Source organism: Pristiophorus japonicus, chromosome 7 (assembly GCF_044704955.1).
Source record: "Pristiophorus japonicus isolate sPriJap1 chromosome 7, sPriJap1.hap1, whole genome shotgun sequence".
NCBI lineage: Eukaryota > Metazoa > Chordata > Chondrichthyes > Pristiophoridae > Pristiophorus > Pristiophorus japonicus.
This window is the reverse complement of record NC_091983.1, coordinates 139,286,320-139,302,394: the sequence shown is the minus strand read 5'-3', so window position 1 is coordinate 139,302,394 and position 16,075 is coordinate 139,286,320. Positions and strand designations below refer to the sequence as shown.

The 16,075-nt window shown below is 42.8% G+C and overlaps 1 protein-coding gene across 3 annotated transcripts in view; it reads right to left on the bottom strand.

Annotated features, from left to right (window-relative positions):
* The window catches only part of scara5 (scavenger receptor class A, member 5 (putative)), a 158,779-nt gene extending 148,614 nt beyond the window's left edge, over positions 1-10,165 (bottom strand). For all 3 annotated transcript variants that reach the window (XM_070885356.1, XM_070885357.1, XM_070885359.1), the window contains exons 1-2: positions 9,961-10,165; positions 144-289 (exon numbers count right to left, since the gene is read on the bottom strand). In XM_070885356.1, coding sequence (XP_070741457.1) covers positions 144-264 — 121 coding nt within the window. In that variant the 5' untranslated portion in view covers positions 265-289; positions 9,961-10,165. The remainder of the gene's footprint in view (positions 1-143; positions 290-9,960) is intronic.
* Between the last annotated feature and the right edge of the window lie 5,910 nt (positions 10,166-16,075).

Genomic DNA, 16,075 nt, shown 5'->3' with positions numbered 1-16,075 from the left:
TCACCCAGGGCTTCAATAATAACCGTCCAATAATAATTAGAATAACAGCAAATAGCGGAGAATGGAAAATGATTAATCCTTCTATGAAAACAATGATCTTTTGCTATAAAATTCCAATTCTCTTCATAAGCAAATATACGTACTTTCTTCACAGAGGTTCAGCTTCGTGAGGTTCCTTCCATCAAATTCATCAAATGATTCTTCGTACATTGACCCATTCTCCTGAAACTCATTTGAGATGAGAGGCAGATCTTTGTTATCCATTTATTCTGAACAATGAAGACTTCACCTGAGAAATGCAGAGCTCAATTACTTACTTGCAGAAATAAAAATTTTGCTTCAGATACTAAATCAGTAATCTTTAAGCTGTATTAATTTAATAATGAACACTTTTAATAAATTAGCTTATGTTCATGCTGTGACTGCATTTTCTTAGCCTTCAAGAGAAATTTCCAGCCCTTGCGCGTGCAATGGTCGACAGGTTTAAAACCATGACTCAGTAACAACAACAACAGGCATTTATATTACACTTTAATGTTGAAAAAGCTCCTACAGTACTTTATAGAGGTGTGATAAAAAAAATTAGGAAGGGTGAACAAAAGCTTGGACAAAGAAACAATTTTAAAGAAGAGGGTAGTGGAGAGGCGGAGGGGTTTATGGAGGGAATTTCAAAGTGTAGGACTTAGGTGGCTGAAGGCATAGCCATCAATTGTGGAGCAAAGGGAATGGCAGGGGCCAGGGGGCGGGGAATGCCCAAGAGGCTAGAGCCAGAGGTACAGAAATTTTGGGGATATGGTATTTATCGGGCTGTAAGAGGTTAATGCTATACAGCGAGTCAAGGCCATGAAGTGATTTAAACTTGAGGATGAGATTCTTGGGACTGAAATTCATCACTCACGGCCCGCTGCCGCCGACTGCTGCCCACTGCTGCCAACATTGCTCTTATTGATCTGCCCAGTGCCACTTACGAGGTGGCCTGGAGCGGGCGGGAGGGGAGAGCCGCCGGGAACCGCCCGCTGACGTCAGTGGAAAGCCGAGTGGCGCAACTGAGCTCCCGCCCGCCGAGCTCCCAGATTCCTGTGGGCGGGAGTCGGCGGCAGAGCAGGGGTGGAGCGCTGGCTGGAGGCTGGTCTGTCCCCAACAGTAAGAAGAAAGAACCTGAAAAAAAGATAAGTGAACATTTAAATGTTTTTTTCAACAGCTACTTACCTGGATGGGGTCCTTTGAAGGTCTTTGGATACTTTAAAAAATTTTTATTTTTGTTTTTTTTTTCAGGTCTTCGACCCTCGGTAGGCCTGACTTCATCCTCAGCGGCACTTGGACGGCAAGCGCCTCTGTCGCCGAGAATGAGACCTCCCACCCGCTGCCGCCCAGATTGGCGGCGTACGTCGTCCATTTGCCGCCCGCCAACCTTCAAGGGACCTCGGAGATGAATATCCTGCCCAAAGTACCATCCGGTACCTCAGCAGCCATCGGCTGCACTTTGGGCAGCACTTTGGGCAGCACGTGGGCGGGCAGAGGCCTTGATGAAAATCGGCTCCAAGGTGTTGGGGACTAGGAGGCAATGTCGATCAGCAAGGAGAGAGGTAATGGGTGAGCAGTACGTGGTGTGAGATAGGATATGGGCAGCAGAGTTTTGGATGATTCGAAGTTTATAGAGGATAGGAGACCAGCCAAGTGAGCATTGAAATATTCAAGTGTGGAGATGACAAAGGCATGGATGAGGGTTTCAACAGCAGATAGACCGAGGTAGGGGAGGACAAGGGCAATGTTATGGAGGTGGAAGTAGGTGGAAAGAATATGGGGTTGAAATTGCACTCCAAAGTGAATAGAATGCCAAGATTGTAAACTCCTAAAATAAATGAAAAATAGTAAAGAATGAAAAATTATAAAACTTTTTCCTCCAAATAGCAGACTCAAGGGACTCTTACTGATAAATGCAACAGTCTAAATTGCTGGAGATTTCCAAAGATTGTAAACCCTCAAGTAGCATACTCTGAAGAGACTGAATATAGTACCAGTGGTGAGTATTTTCCACCGTCTCTAATTTAAGTGAAAAAATAGATATAAGCATAATGTGTGCGCATTGGTAAGAAAGCAAATACATTCATTCCCATGCTTATTCTTTGGATACTTGGAAGTACAAGCCTCTCATTGCTGATTGAGCTTAGTTTGCATAGGAAGACCTGATCGTTTTTGTAATTATTGTCGCATTTCTGCCATTTCCATGCCGATTTTATACAGCTTAATTAAAAATTCACACTGGGAGAATCCAGAAGAAATGAATAAGATTATGATGAGACAAGATGTTAGAATATGAAAATGAATGCAACAAGTTCTCATTATAATTAAATAAATTGAAAAAATTACCTCAGTTTCTCTCTTAAAAAATCAAATTAACTTAAAAGCTGTAGCCTCCTCCAGCCCTACAACCCTCTAAGAACTCTAAGCTCCTCCAACTCTATCTTCTTGTGTGCCTCTCACTTCCTTCGCCTCACCATTGACAGTCGTGCTTACAGCCGTCCCTAAACCTCTTTGCCTCTCCACCTCTCTCTCTTTCTTTAAGGCTCTGCTTAAAACCTACCTCTTTGACTCAAGTGTTTGGTCACCTGTTCTAATGACTCCGTCTTTGGCTCGGTGTCAAATATTACTATGTTAAAGGCGCTATATAAAAGCAATATGTTATTGTTTAAAATGACAATTAAAAAATGAGCAGTATAAAGTCAAAAATTATGATATTTTGATATCACGTATCTTTGTGAAATACATAAAGATTTTGATGTTTATTGAAAAACAGAATTTCACCAAATATAACTTATTTGTTGGAAAGAGCAATCTTGTACATTCTCTTTTTCTGATGGACCATTCCTTAGCTGAAAAGACACTAAAAACATCCTAATAGTGAATAATCAAGGGGCTATAGGGAGAGAGGAACTTAATACAATCATTATCACTAAAGAAGTAGCACTAGGTAAAATAATGGGACTAAAAGCGGACAAGTCACCTGGACCTGATGGCTTGCATCCTAGGGTCTTAAAAGAAGTGACTGCAGAGATATTGGATGCATTGGTTGTAATCTAAAATTCCCTGGATTCTGGGGAGGTTCCCAGCGTAATGTAGCCAAGTTTGCTGATGATGCAAAGATGGGTGGGAAAGCAAATTGCGAGGAGGACACAAGAAATCTGCAAAGGGATATAGACAGGCTAAGTGAGTGAGCAAAAATTTGGCAGATGGAGTATAATGTGGGAAAATGTGAGGTTATCCACTTTGGCAGAAACAATAGAAAAGCAAATTATAAATTAAATGGAGAAAAATTGCAAAGTGCTGCAGTACAGAGGGACCTGGGGGTACTTGTGCATGAAACACAAAAAATAGTATGCAAGTACAGCAAGTAATCAGGAAGGCAAATTGAAGGTTGGCCTTTATTGCAAGGGAGATAGAGTATAAAAGCAGAGAAATACTGCTACAGCTGTACAGGGTATTGGAGAGGCCACATCTAGAGTACTGCGTACAGTTTTGGTCTCCGTATTTAAGAAAGGATATACTTGCATTGGTGACTGTTCAGAGAAGGTTCACTAGGTTGATTCCAGACATGAGGGGGTTGACTTATAAAGTTAGGTTGAATAGGTTGGGCTTATACTCATTGGAGTTCAGAAGAATGAGAGGTGATCGTATAGAAACATATAAGATAATGAGGGGGCTCGACAAGGTGGATGCAGAGAGGATATTTCCACTGATAGGGGAAACTAAAACTAGGGGGCATAGACTCAGAATAAAACTGAGATGAGAAGGAATTTCTTCTCTCAGAGGGTTGTAAATCTGTGGAATTTTCTGCCCCAGAGAGCTGTGGAGGCTTGGTCATTGAATCTATTTAAGGCGGGGATAGACAGATTTTTTGAGCAATAAGGAATAAAGGGTTCTGGGGAGCGGGCAGGGAAGTGGAGCTGTGTCCATGATCAGATCAGCCATGATCTTATTAAATGGCGGAGCAGGCTCGAGTGGTAAAATGGCCTACTCCTGCTCCTATTTCTTATGTTCTCATGACCCAATACACCAATGGGTTGAGTTCCATATGAATAGAGGCAGAACTTATCCATACTGCTCAACATGAGTAAAATCGCTATAAACTGTAGAACTTTTTACATTCCTTAGAAACACCATTGCAATTTCATTTAGTTATAGGCATTGCTGTTGATAGCAAAAAAAAAACCAAATTGGAACTCTGCAAAGGAAGTGTAAATTAATTAACAAATAAGAAAAGAAACAAAATGTTAGAATTGCTTTTTGTTAGAGCATATACAATTTTTTAAACAAGAGAAATTTGCTGTGTTATTATGTCACTTCACACATTCATATAAAAGAAAAAATACAATCTGTCAGTTAAAATAAAGATCACATGAAAAACTACACAGAGGGAGAAGACTTGATGTCAGCCACCAGGGTAAAGTATGCAGTGCAGCAGGGAACATCTGCTTCACGGCAATCTTTACCCCAGTCGCTGACATGCAAGGGTTTAACTATAAACTGTACCTGATGAATCGAAGAACAGCTCATGGCAAATACTCCCATAAATAACAACGGTGCCCCTTCAATGGAAAGGTTTTAGTGAGGGTTTCAGCCTGCCATTATTCATGACCTAATCTAAACATTGTCATGTAAATAACATAAAAGTGAGATATGTGTGAAAGTAAGAGGCCCCCATCACTGCCATGAACATTGCAGAAGAATATTTACTCTTGCGGAACAGGCATATAGCCATTTTCCAAATCTTGCCACGGGTCCTCCGCTGTTCTGGTAAACACACAGTTGCTAGAGCTACGATAAAGATGTTTTTCCTTTTTTTTTGTAAAAATATATATCTGTCAGTTAGATCTTGGCAGTCTAGGGATTTGGGTGCATGATCTTTGATAATCAAATGTTTTTCTTGCCAATTTTGTTGGTAGGGAGAGATTTTTTTCATATTTTCCCAAGCAGCACAGTGAGAGGAACGCATCTGTGTTCCCTAATGGTTTAAAGATGTTATGTGCTTAAAGGCGGGATTCTGATTGGATTTTCGACACTGGCTCAGAAATACCACAGCATCTTGACCTCCAAAGCCACGACTCCTCTCCCCCTCCTCAAAATACATTCCCAAGTGGAAGAGCCTCAGGATCATCAGGATACTCTGAACCTAATAAACCTATGGTTTATATTTCATGCAGTTCAATGAATGAAAATAAACTGTGCATTAATTATACTTGTACAAGGGAATATTTTATTTTGACCAATATTCTGTTACATTCAATAGCCTTTACTTTATTTTATTTTATGGGCTGTCTTTATGGTCATCATCATCATAGGCAGTCCCTCGAAATCGAGGAAGACTTGCTTCCACTCTAAAAATGAGTTCTCAGGTGACTGAACAGTCCAATACAGGAATTACAGTCTCTGTCACAGGTGGGATAGATAGTTGTTGGAGGAAAGAGTGGGTGGGGAGTCTGGTTTGCCGCATATGTCATGTATGTAACCACAATGTAACACCACTGTATTACTGTATACACTCAACATAGATGCACACCTTGCAGCCTTTGTAAGTTCACAGGCGCCTGCAGGGGGGAGATGCTAAGGGACTTCTTTATCGAGTGCATCGGTCATGCGGGAATTTTCCACAAATTAATTAAGACCAAGGATTTGACCTTGGAAGCGGCAGCGTTGATAGCTCAAATTTTCATGGCGGGGGAGGAAGAGGCGAAAATAATATACGCGCACAATTCTGCCTCTAACGTGGCGATGGATCAGGGAGTCAACATCATCAATGCGACTCAGAGCCCCGCAGGCAGGCAGGGGCAGTCTGACACTCCCCAGACAGCAATAGACCCCAGAGTAGGACTTCAACAGAGACAATGGCAGGCTGAACGGACATTCATCACAGCCTGCCAGATCAAAATCTGGACAAACAGAGATCCCCTCCTATCCCTGATTAAGAAATGTGTCCTGACTGGGGATTGGGCGCCCGCACACGGACCATGCCCTGAGGAGGTCAGACCGTTCCACAGACGGATGGATGAGCTCTCCATTCAAGCCGACTGCCTACTATGGGGCAGCCAGGTAGTTATGTCCCAGAAGGGCAGGGAGGCATTCATCAGGGAACTCCACAGCGAGCACTCAGGCATTGTGCTGATGAAGGCCATTGCCCGGTCACATGTTTGGTGGCCTGGAATTGATTCAGACCTGGAACACTGTGTTCGCAGGTGCACGACGTGTGACCAGCTGGGTAATGTCCCCAGGGAGGTCCCTCTCAGCCCGTGGCCCTGGCCCACCAGGCCACGGTCACGCATTCATGTTGACTACGTGGGCCCGTTATGGGAAAGATGTTCCTTATTGTGGTAGATGCGTACTCGAAATGGATCGAGTGCATCATTCTGAATTCATGCACATCATCCACCACCGTGGAAAGCCTACATGCGATCTTTGCAACCCATGGCTTGCCGGACATCCTGGTTAGTGATAATGGCCCATGTTTCACAAGCTACGAATTCCGAGAGTTTATGTCGGGTAATGGCATCAACCACGTCAGGACTGCGCCGTTCAAGCCGGCCTCCAATGGCCAGGTGGAATGTGCAGTCCAAATCATTAAGCAAGGTATGCTCAGGATTCAAGGACCTTCCCTACAATGCCGCCTATCGCGTCTCCTGCTGGCCTATAGATCCCGACCGCACTCGCTCACCGGGGTCCCGCCCCAGAGCTACTAATGAAACGGACACTCAAAACTCGGTTGTCCCTCATTCACCCAGTCCTGACTGACATAGTTGAGGGCAAGCGCAAGTCATAAAGCGAGTACCATGACCGTAATTCGAGGGGGAGATGTATAGAAATAAATGATCCTGTATTCATCCTCAATCACGCCATGGGGCCCAAATGGCTTGAGGGCATTGTAATTGACAAAGAGGGGAATAGGGTCATCGTGTTAAAACTGAACAATGGTCGGATATGCCGTAAACATCTGGACCAAGTAAAAAAAAAGGTTCAGCATCGACACGGAGGAACCTGAAGAAGACCATGAGATGGAGATCACAACACCGCCAGTGAACGAGCAACAAGAGCAATCAGAAGAATGCACAGTCACCCCGGACAGGCCGGAATCACCACAGGTGACCGACACTCACGTCAGTGTCCAACAACCAGAGCCCCAACTGCGGCGTTCCATGAGGGAGCGTAGACCACCTGAAAGACTAAACCTATGATCCCAATAAGACTTTGGGGGGGGGAGGTGATGTCATGTATGTAAGCACAATGTAACACCACTGTATTACTGTATACACTCAACCTAGATGCACACCTTGACCACAAGGGGTGAACTTGTGGGAGACACTCCTTACCTGATCACACAGGTATAAAAAGGGAGGTCCCATGCAGGATCATCGTCTTTGGAGTCCTGCGAATAAAGAGTTAAGGTCACAGAGTGACCTTGTCCCCAGAATGTGCCTCATGTGGTTTCATACTGTAGAGTAAGGTCTTTACAGCATGCTCCTTGCGCTACCTGCGCTTGTTTTCTGCATCTTCTCGGCGACGAGACTTGAGGTGCTCGCAGCCCTCCCCGATGCTCTTCCCCCACTTAGGGCGGTCTTTGGCCAGGGATTCTCAGGTGTCGTTGGGGATGTTGCACTTTATTAAGGAGGCTTTGAGGGTGTCCTTGAAACGTTTCCTCTGCCTACCTGGGGCTCGCTTGCCATGTAGGAGTTCCGAGTAAAGAGCTTGCTTTGGGAATCTTGTGTCAGGCATGCGAACAATGTGGCCCGCCCAACGGAGCTGATCGAGTGTGGTCAGTGCTTTGATGCTGGGGATGTTAGCCTGATCGAGAACACTGACGTTGGTGCATCTATCCTCCCAGGGGATTTGCAGGATCTTACGGAGACATCATTCGTTGTATTTCTCCAGCGATTTGAGGTATCTGCTGTACATGGTCCATGTCTCTGAGCCATACAGGAGGATGGGTATCACTACAGCCCTGTAGATCATAAGCTTGTTGCCTGTTGGTACACAGCCAGCAACAACAACTAGCATTTGTATAGCACCTTTAACATAGTTAAAACATCCCAAGGTGCTTCACAGGAGCTTTATCAATCAAAATGTGACACCATCACATAAAGATATATTAGTGCAGATGATCAAAAGCTTGGTTAAAGAGGTGGGTATTAAAGAATGATTTAAAGGAAGTGAGAGAGGTAGAGAGGCAGAGAGGTTTAGGAAGGGAATTCCAGGGCTTAGGGCCTACACAACTGAAGGCACGGATGCCAATGGTGGAGTGATGGAAATTGGAGATGTGCAATTGGTGGATCGCAGAGATCATAGAGAGTTGCAGGGCTGGAGGAGGTTACAGAGATCGAGAGGGGCAGACCTGCCTTTCTTACGCCACATTCCTGGAGCACGGGAGCCTTCTCCACTTTGTCAGATTTTCCATCCTTCCCTCTCCCTCTACTATTCTGGATGTTGGCCTGGTCGAGGCCCAGCATTGAAGCACTGACCTCACTTGATCAGCTCCGCTGGGCAGGCCACATTGTTCGCATGCCTAACACAAGACTTCCAAAGCAAGCGCTCTACTCGGAACTCCTTCACAGTAAACAAGCCAAAGGTGGGCAGAGGAAACATTACAAGCTCACCCTCAAAGTTTCCCTGATAAAGTGCAACATCCCTACTGACACCTGGGAGTCTCTGGCCAAAGACCACCCTAAGTGGAGGAAATGCATCCGGGAGGGCGCTGAGCACCTCGAGTCTCATCGCCGAGAGCATGCAGAAATCAATGCAGGCAGCGGAAAGAGTGACCGGCAAACCAGTCCTGCCCACCCCTTCCCTCAATGACTATCTGTCCCACCTGTGACAGAGACTGTGGTTCTCGTATTGGACTATTTAGCCACCTAAGAATTCATTTTAAGAGTGGAAGCATGTCTTCCTCGATTCCAAGGGACTGTCTATGATGGTGACTATTCTGGAAACATTTACATCTCCACTGGACACATCTTATATTTCTCTGATATCTCTCATTATCACCTCTTTTTGCCTTGTGCCATCATCACTTCTGGCATTTAATCATCTGCTGTCTCTACCTAATAACAGACCTCTTCTTTTTTCTTTATCCTGCCCCATTCTGTACCTGTTTAAAAGGTGACCATCTGTAATATCTTCCAGGTGTAATGATAGGTCATTCACCTGAAACATTAACCCTATGTTTCTCTCTCCACAGGTGCTGCCTGACTGGCTAATTGTTTCCAGCACTTTCTGTTTTAATTTTTTGAGTTTTATTTTTCCTAGCCCAGGGGAGAATTCAACACAATTACTGCCATCCAACTGAGATCAGCTAACTAAACACAGACCAAGGATCACACCTTGGACCTTCCTGCAGTTAAGAATTCCTATGGTCGTTTGCTGCAGTGACATTTTAAATGTGTTTGTGAAGATTTCCTGTGCTCAGTATTTGTAGTGAAACTTTAAACACACCCTTTCAGACCATGCTGGAATTAGCTAGTAGAAAAAACTTCACAAACATTTTTTAAATGTTGCTGCACGTAACATTCAAAGGAATTCTTCATCCTGATTTGAATGGCTCAGTGCCACCACATATGGTGCATTTACTCACTAGAGTGATTCCAAGATCCCGTGCTTCCAGCAGTAATTGCAGGTTATAGTGGTACAGCCCAATTTCCAACACTTGTTCCTATGAGCATGTCTTCCCTGCTGGGAAGCACAAGATTACGGAAGGATCTCATCGTCGAAGCCTGTATTTTCATTGTTACAACTGTGCAAAAATCTTATAGTACTTTTTAAATATAATATCTATATTTTTGAACAGTAAGAAGCTGTTACTCATTTCTTGTGTTTACATAACTTTAGAGCAATAACCAAAGTTTAGATACTGATTTCTATTTTTACCAAGTTTATATAAAAACACAGCACATAATTTATTGTAAAGTTAAAATGACTTACCTTTGTGTTAAATAATCTTTTGTGTTTTCTCCTTGCAGCTATAGTTAAACCAATGTTGCGTCATTTAAACTGGAGCATAGTAAATGTTAAAATCATTAGGCTGATTCACATTATTTTAGTTTTGAACATTTTTGTATTTCCATAAAGTGACATGGACATAGTCTGCCATTAAACACAGTGCATGATCCTACAACAACATTGTACCAGTGTTGTCACCAGAATGGTCCTGTTCTTAATCCAAAAAACTGTTCCCAGAAAGGAAATTGTGAAATAATGGGAGGTGGAAAGGATTTAAGGGAGGAGACGGAATCTGCACCAGGCCTGTGTTCCAAGAGTTCTGTAACTCAAGTAGTTGTTATTACTACAAATATTGAAACGTCTGCCCTTCTGACTGGGAAGTGTATTGGTGCACCCTGCTGATGCTGTTTGTCATGGATGTTTTATAATCGTTTTAAATGTCAATTAAAAATACTATTTAATTCAGGTATGTCCATAATAAAATGCTGCTGCATTTCTCTGTTGCTGGAATGTTGGCACCAACTAGCGTTGCTGGCAAAAACAGAGCATAATATTAATACAGGCTGTAATGTTAACCTCACAGCATATCATGTCCCAACCTGCTGTTGTTTTCTTCATGTATGAGGATTGTTAGGGATTACTTTTCTGATACAATGTTCTCACGTATTGACTTAATGCTTTTTCTTCTGTAGCCTGAGGGTGGTTGATTTTGTCTTTAATCTTCACTGTCTGTTATTTATTATTTTTCTTTCTAAACACTTTGTAGTCATGAATTATGAAATAGATTTCTAACAATTTTGATGGTAGTAATCAATCATTTTCATCAGGCAAGCTTAAAACTGTCAGCTGGGAGAGGGTCAGCGCATATTACACTATATATATAATATTACTATGATTTGTACAATATGTTCCATGAACTTGTTCACACATGGTGATTGCAACCAAGTGTATAATCAATTTAGTATCCATATGGATTAGCTTACTTAGTTACCATAATGTATCATCTGCTCTGTTCACAGAGCAAGGAAAACAGAATCATCCTCCAACTGAATCGAAGGTGCATCACTCACTGGACCATCAACTGTTACCACTTATCAGGAATTGATCATTAGCACTGATACAGAACTTTGATGGAAGTAAATTGTGGTGTTAAGGAATCACAGGGTCGGCACTAAGCATTGGTGATGATGGGGCTGCAATATCAATGTTTCAGTCAAGACGTCACATAAATAGATGGTAATTACAGAAGGAGCATCTCTCATGAATGTTGCTATGGAGGCTCTGGAGTTCAAGCTCCAAGTTGTAGTCATAGCTGGCTTCAGATGAAGGCAACAACAAGGGCTGGAATTCCAAGGTACCTACTGCTCTATGCCTGGAAAGACTAGTAGGCAATTGGAGCAGATGCCTTGTAGCAGTAGCTTGCAGAGCGTAGCACTGGAGCAGCAAGTCGGCATTCATGTCAGTTCTGTGCCACCATGCAGCCCTGTAGAAGTCACAGTAGGTGCAAATTTTGAAAATAATGAGCCTGCAGCAATTCGGGCAAAGAGGATTTTCACGACTGATGCAGATGCTTCAGGGTTAGTTGCAGGTTCGGATAATGGGTCTTTTGTATCCCCTGCAACACATCGGTTTTGTATCTCCACCAGCACTCCAGTTGCATCTAAAAGAACCTACTACAGCTACTCCATTAACTATAGAAGCTTCTAGTAGTAGGACCCGTGCACAGCCAACATTGGGAGATTTATCCACACAAGAGACAAATGCATCAGCAAAGCACATTACCCTCATAGACTGTTACCATTGGACAACTGAAAATAAAATTAATTTTTACGACATCTTGCAGCCTGTCCTTCCTTTATTGGGCAGTAAAGAAATTACCAGAAAGGCAAACAAAGTGGTTGACTCCTGTAACGTTTCCTGAAAGTTACCTCTATTATTAAAGTTGATGCCAGTGGAATCTCCTTTGCCACTGGTGATGCATTACAGACAATGAACAGTCCATAGAGGACTATGTAGACAATGTGGTACATCTCAGTCACAGCTACCCGAGTAAGCCGGATTCCTCATGCTCTGCCTTCCATGATGCTAGTTATCTGGCTCTTTTTGGATATATTAGCTGGCTAGCTTAGCATCTGATGTGAATTGCTCACCTCCCATGCCCTCTGCACTCCCAGATTACTCCTCCTCCTCAAGCTCTACCGTGATTTATCCACTGATGGTTGCTATACCCATATCCCCTGAGAAAAATCCCCATGTACTATTCATTTCTGACATTGCTGCAGTGATACTTTAAATTCTCTAGTTTGTTAAGCCCACTAATATCAATTACTGGAGTAAAATACTTTTTGTTTTGATTGTGCATCAGCGAAATACTGCACAAGCTTCTCATTAATAACCTTAACATAACCTCGATAAGCAAAATAATCTTTCATTTTCTCACTGTTCGCTAACCTTTAGTAATACATATTTGAAGGATTAGAAATAGTTAAAGTGAAACTAAACATGGAAAAATAGCTTGTTAATCCTTTCTACCCGCATTCCACTACTGTTGGATTCTAACATACTTTTTCTGTTAAAATTGGCAAAGTTGGGAATTTCAACATCTTTATGACTTAACTACACAGACTGGCAGTGTACCACCACTTGTACCAGGGAACATTTTCTATGTTCATTCCAGTACAAGACAGGATTTTGACTTTTAACGTTATAACTGAGTTAATCCAACCATGCACATACCAATATGATGGTGGTAGTATAAATGCACTTTAATTGAATCAGTGTGTGTGTGGCTAGGGAGAAAGGCAGCTTAGTCTAATTGAGCTACAGCTGGCTTATGTACTGAAAAAAGAAACGGCAAGCCAAGCCTGACTTTATTTAACTCTTTTGTTGCTGTAATGCATTTTATTTTCATTCCAATTAGCGTATGACAAATCCGTGTTTGTTTTACCAGATTCATTGAAGGGTCTTACCTCAGTTTTAATGTTGTATTCTGGAGGCTCCTTCAGCACAGCAGTTCTTCAATCATCAGCTGCAGTTGCTGCTTCAAATACCTATGCCCATTTTTTGCTTAAAATCACACAAGGCAAAATATAACTATTGAGAAGGGGCCTACTCACTATAGCTAGACACTTCCTTCTGGCCAAAGCAGTAAAGTTGTTGTCAATTGTGCCACATTTAAGTGAAGACAGGCTTGTTAAACTACATCTGGAAAATCTGATGTTGATCCAATCTATTATCTGAATGTTTGCCCTTTGGCCATGGAATGAATGAATTTCACCACGTTATTATCTCTTAGGCAGCAGGTGTTTAGTTTCCTGGTGAGAAGCAAAAGCAGACTTTTGTTGTCTGGTTTGATTTTAATTCAAATTCAATGGTTTGAGGCTTTGTTCTTGACAGGAGTCCACACATGTTCAAAAGAACCGCACTGTAACTAACCAGAAAATAACACCACTAGCCTGAACACCAGCTCCTTTTATTCCTTCCCAAAAGGGAGAAGATTCTTCAGCTTCTGTTGTGAGTGAGTAAGCACATCTGAGGAAAAAAAGGAAGTGACATCTTCACCTTCTTCATCTGGAATGTTGGATTGAAGCCTCAAACTCAAGATGGGATGAGGGCGGAATGGCAATGAAAACAAAGGAAACTATAGTGGATAATAACATAAACTCTCAGAAGATGTATCCCAAGAGACAAGGAAACAGCAAGCGGACAACAAAAATATAACACCATCTGCACTTGTCTTTTTTGCTCACACTGTGAGCAACCCTGAGGTTCCAGGACTAATGTGTATTATGTATGTGTATTAAGCCCTACGGAATTTAACGCAATGTAGTCTGGATTGCTAAAGCACCTTATTTCAGTTTTCATATTGGTTTTTTTTGTTTCAAAAATATACTTTATTCATATAAAAGTTTCACAATATATTGGAAAATAGTTCAGTACATTGTGGTCAGCAATTCCATACAATTCATTTGGATGCTGACAGCATGTCCATACCATGCACTAGCGTACATTTCATTTCAAGGTACAGTGTAGTACAATCCGCAAATCACGTTACAACTGCAAATAAGGGTATTACATGGAGCAGATAAGAACAGGTTTACATTACATTCCAGGATACATTTCAATACCGATCACGAATCACGTTACATGTAGCACTATGCAGATGAAAGCAGTACACGGAACGGATGAGAATACATTAACATTTCTTTACAAGTTATTAAACAGTGCAGAGACTTTCATTATACATGGCATAACACAAGTGTTTTTCAGTACATGGTGTCTCTATGTATACAAGCAGATTAACAAGTACAGCCCGAGGGGGGTCTGATTCCTTCCCTTGGGGGAGGGCCTTAAACTGTGGCTCTTCCCCATCGTGCCTTTGCAGCGACTGCACTAACCTTTAGTGCTTCCCTCAGAATGTACTCCTGGATCTTGGATTGCGCCAGTCTGCAACACTCAGCCGTGGACATCTCCTTGCTCTGGAAGACCAGCAAGTTTCGGGAAGACCAAAGCGCGTCTTTCACCGAGTTGATGGCTCTCCAGCAGCAGATGATGTCTGAATCGGTGTAGGTCCTTGGGAATTGTCCGCAGAGCACAGAGTCCTGTGTTACGGAGTTGCTTGGGATGAACCTCGACAGCAACCACTGCATCTCCTTCCAGACCTGCCTTGCAAAGGGGCAATCCCGAAGGAGATTGATGACAGTCTCGTCCGTACCACAGCCAACTCGGGGGCAGAGTGCCGTGTCTCTGAAACCCCAGCTGTGCACGAAGGATCTGACAGGTAGGGCCCTCCTCACCGCCAACCAAGCTACGCCTTGGTGCTTGTGTGAAAGCTCTGGCGATGAGACATTCTGCCAAACGAGTTCGACAGTCTGCTCGGGGAATGGTCCGACAGGATTCATCATCTCCTTCTTCCATAGGGCGTCCAGGACCTTGCGTGACGACCACTGCTTTATGGCCTTGTGGTCAAAGGTGTTTTTCTTGAAAAACTTTTCCACGAAGGATAGGTGATCAGGCATGGTCCAACTGGTTGGAGTGTTCCGCGGCAGCCTGGCCAGATCCATCCTTCGCAACATCGGGGACATATAGAATCTCAGCACGTAGTGACACTTGGTGTTTACGAACGAAAGGTCTATGCACAGCTTGATGCAGCTGCACACAAAAGTGGCCATCAGGATGAGGGCCACGTTCGGAACATCCTTTCCTCCCTTGTCCAGAGATTTGTACATTGTGTCTCTGCGGAAAGTTTTCATATTGTATGGAAACTTTACTGTCAAGTTGCTGCTGAATATCGTATGCTCCCATACCAGTACATTTCCACTTCTGCCCAGTATCACCACTCGGCAACGTTATGCTGGTGAAACGAGAGCAGCTCCGAGACCATTCTTGGCCATAGTGTCTTATCACATTCCCAGAACATCCCAAACTCTCCATGAATTAGATTTTTTTTAAAGTAGTTACTGTTGTCCTATAGCAAACACAGTAGCCAATTTTTGCATAGTAAGGCCATCAATAAATGAGATGAACGAGAGTTAATGGGCCGAAAATTGTAGTCTCTCCGGGTGCGTACGCTTGCACATGCGCCCGGCGAGGCCTCGCAGAAGCAGGATCTCAGCACGCATTGCGCATGCGCAGAGAACCGGCTTTTCCGATCTGTCAAACTTTCTTTAAACAAATCCTACGCATCTCCGCAGGAAGGACATCTGCGGGGCAGAGATAGTGCTATTTTCCCAACTCTTGCCTGCCGAATGTCCTTCAAACTCTTATGCCTGATAAAAGCAGGCGTATTGCTTACTTTTACCAGCGTAAGAGTTTAAAAACAGAAAAATTTAATTTAATTACTATTTTTATATTAAAAATCCTGTCCATTAAGGTAAGTTTATTTTTAAACCTATTAAAGCAAATTTTTAAAAATGTCAACAAAAAAAAAAATTCTAAAATATTTAATTACATTCAATTTCAATTAATTTTAAATACGTGAGGTGTTTTTTAAATTTATTGTGCTGTGTTTCTTGTTTTTTTTTGGGGGGGGGGGGTTCTCATTGATAGCAATGGGAGCTCATACAAATGGAGTTCCCATTATTATAAATGAGAATAC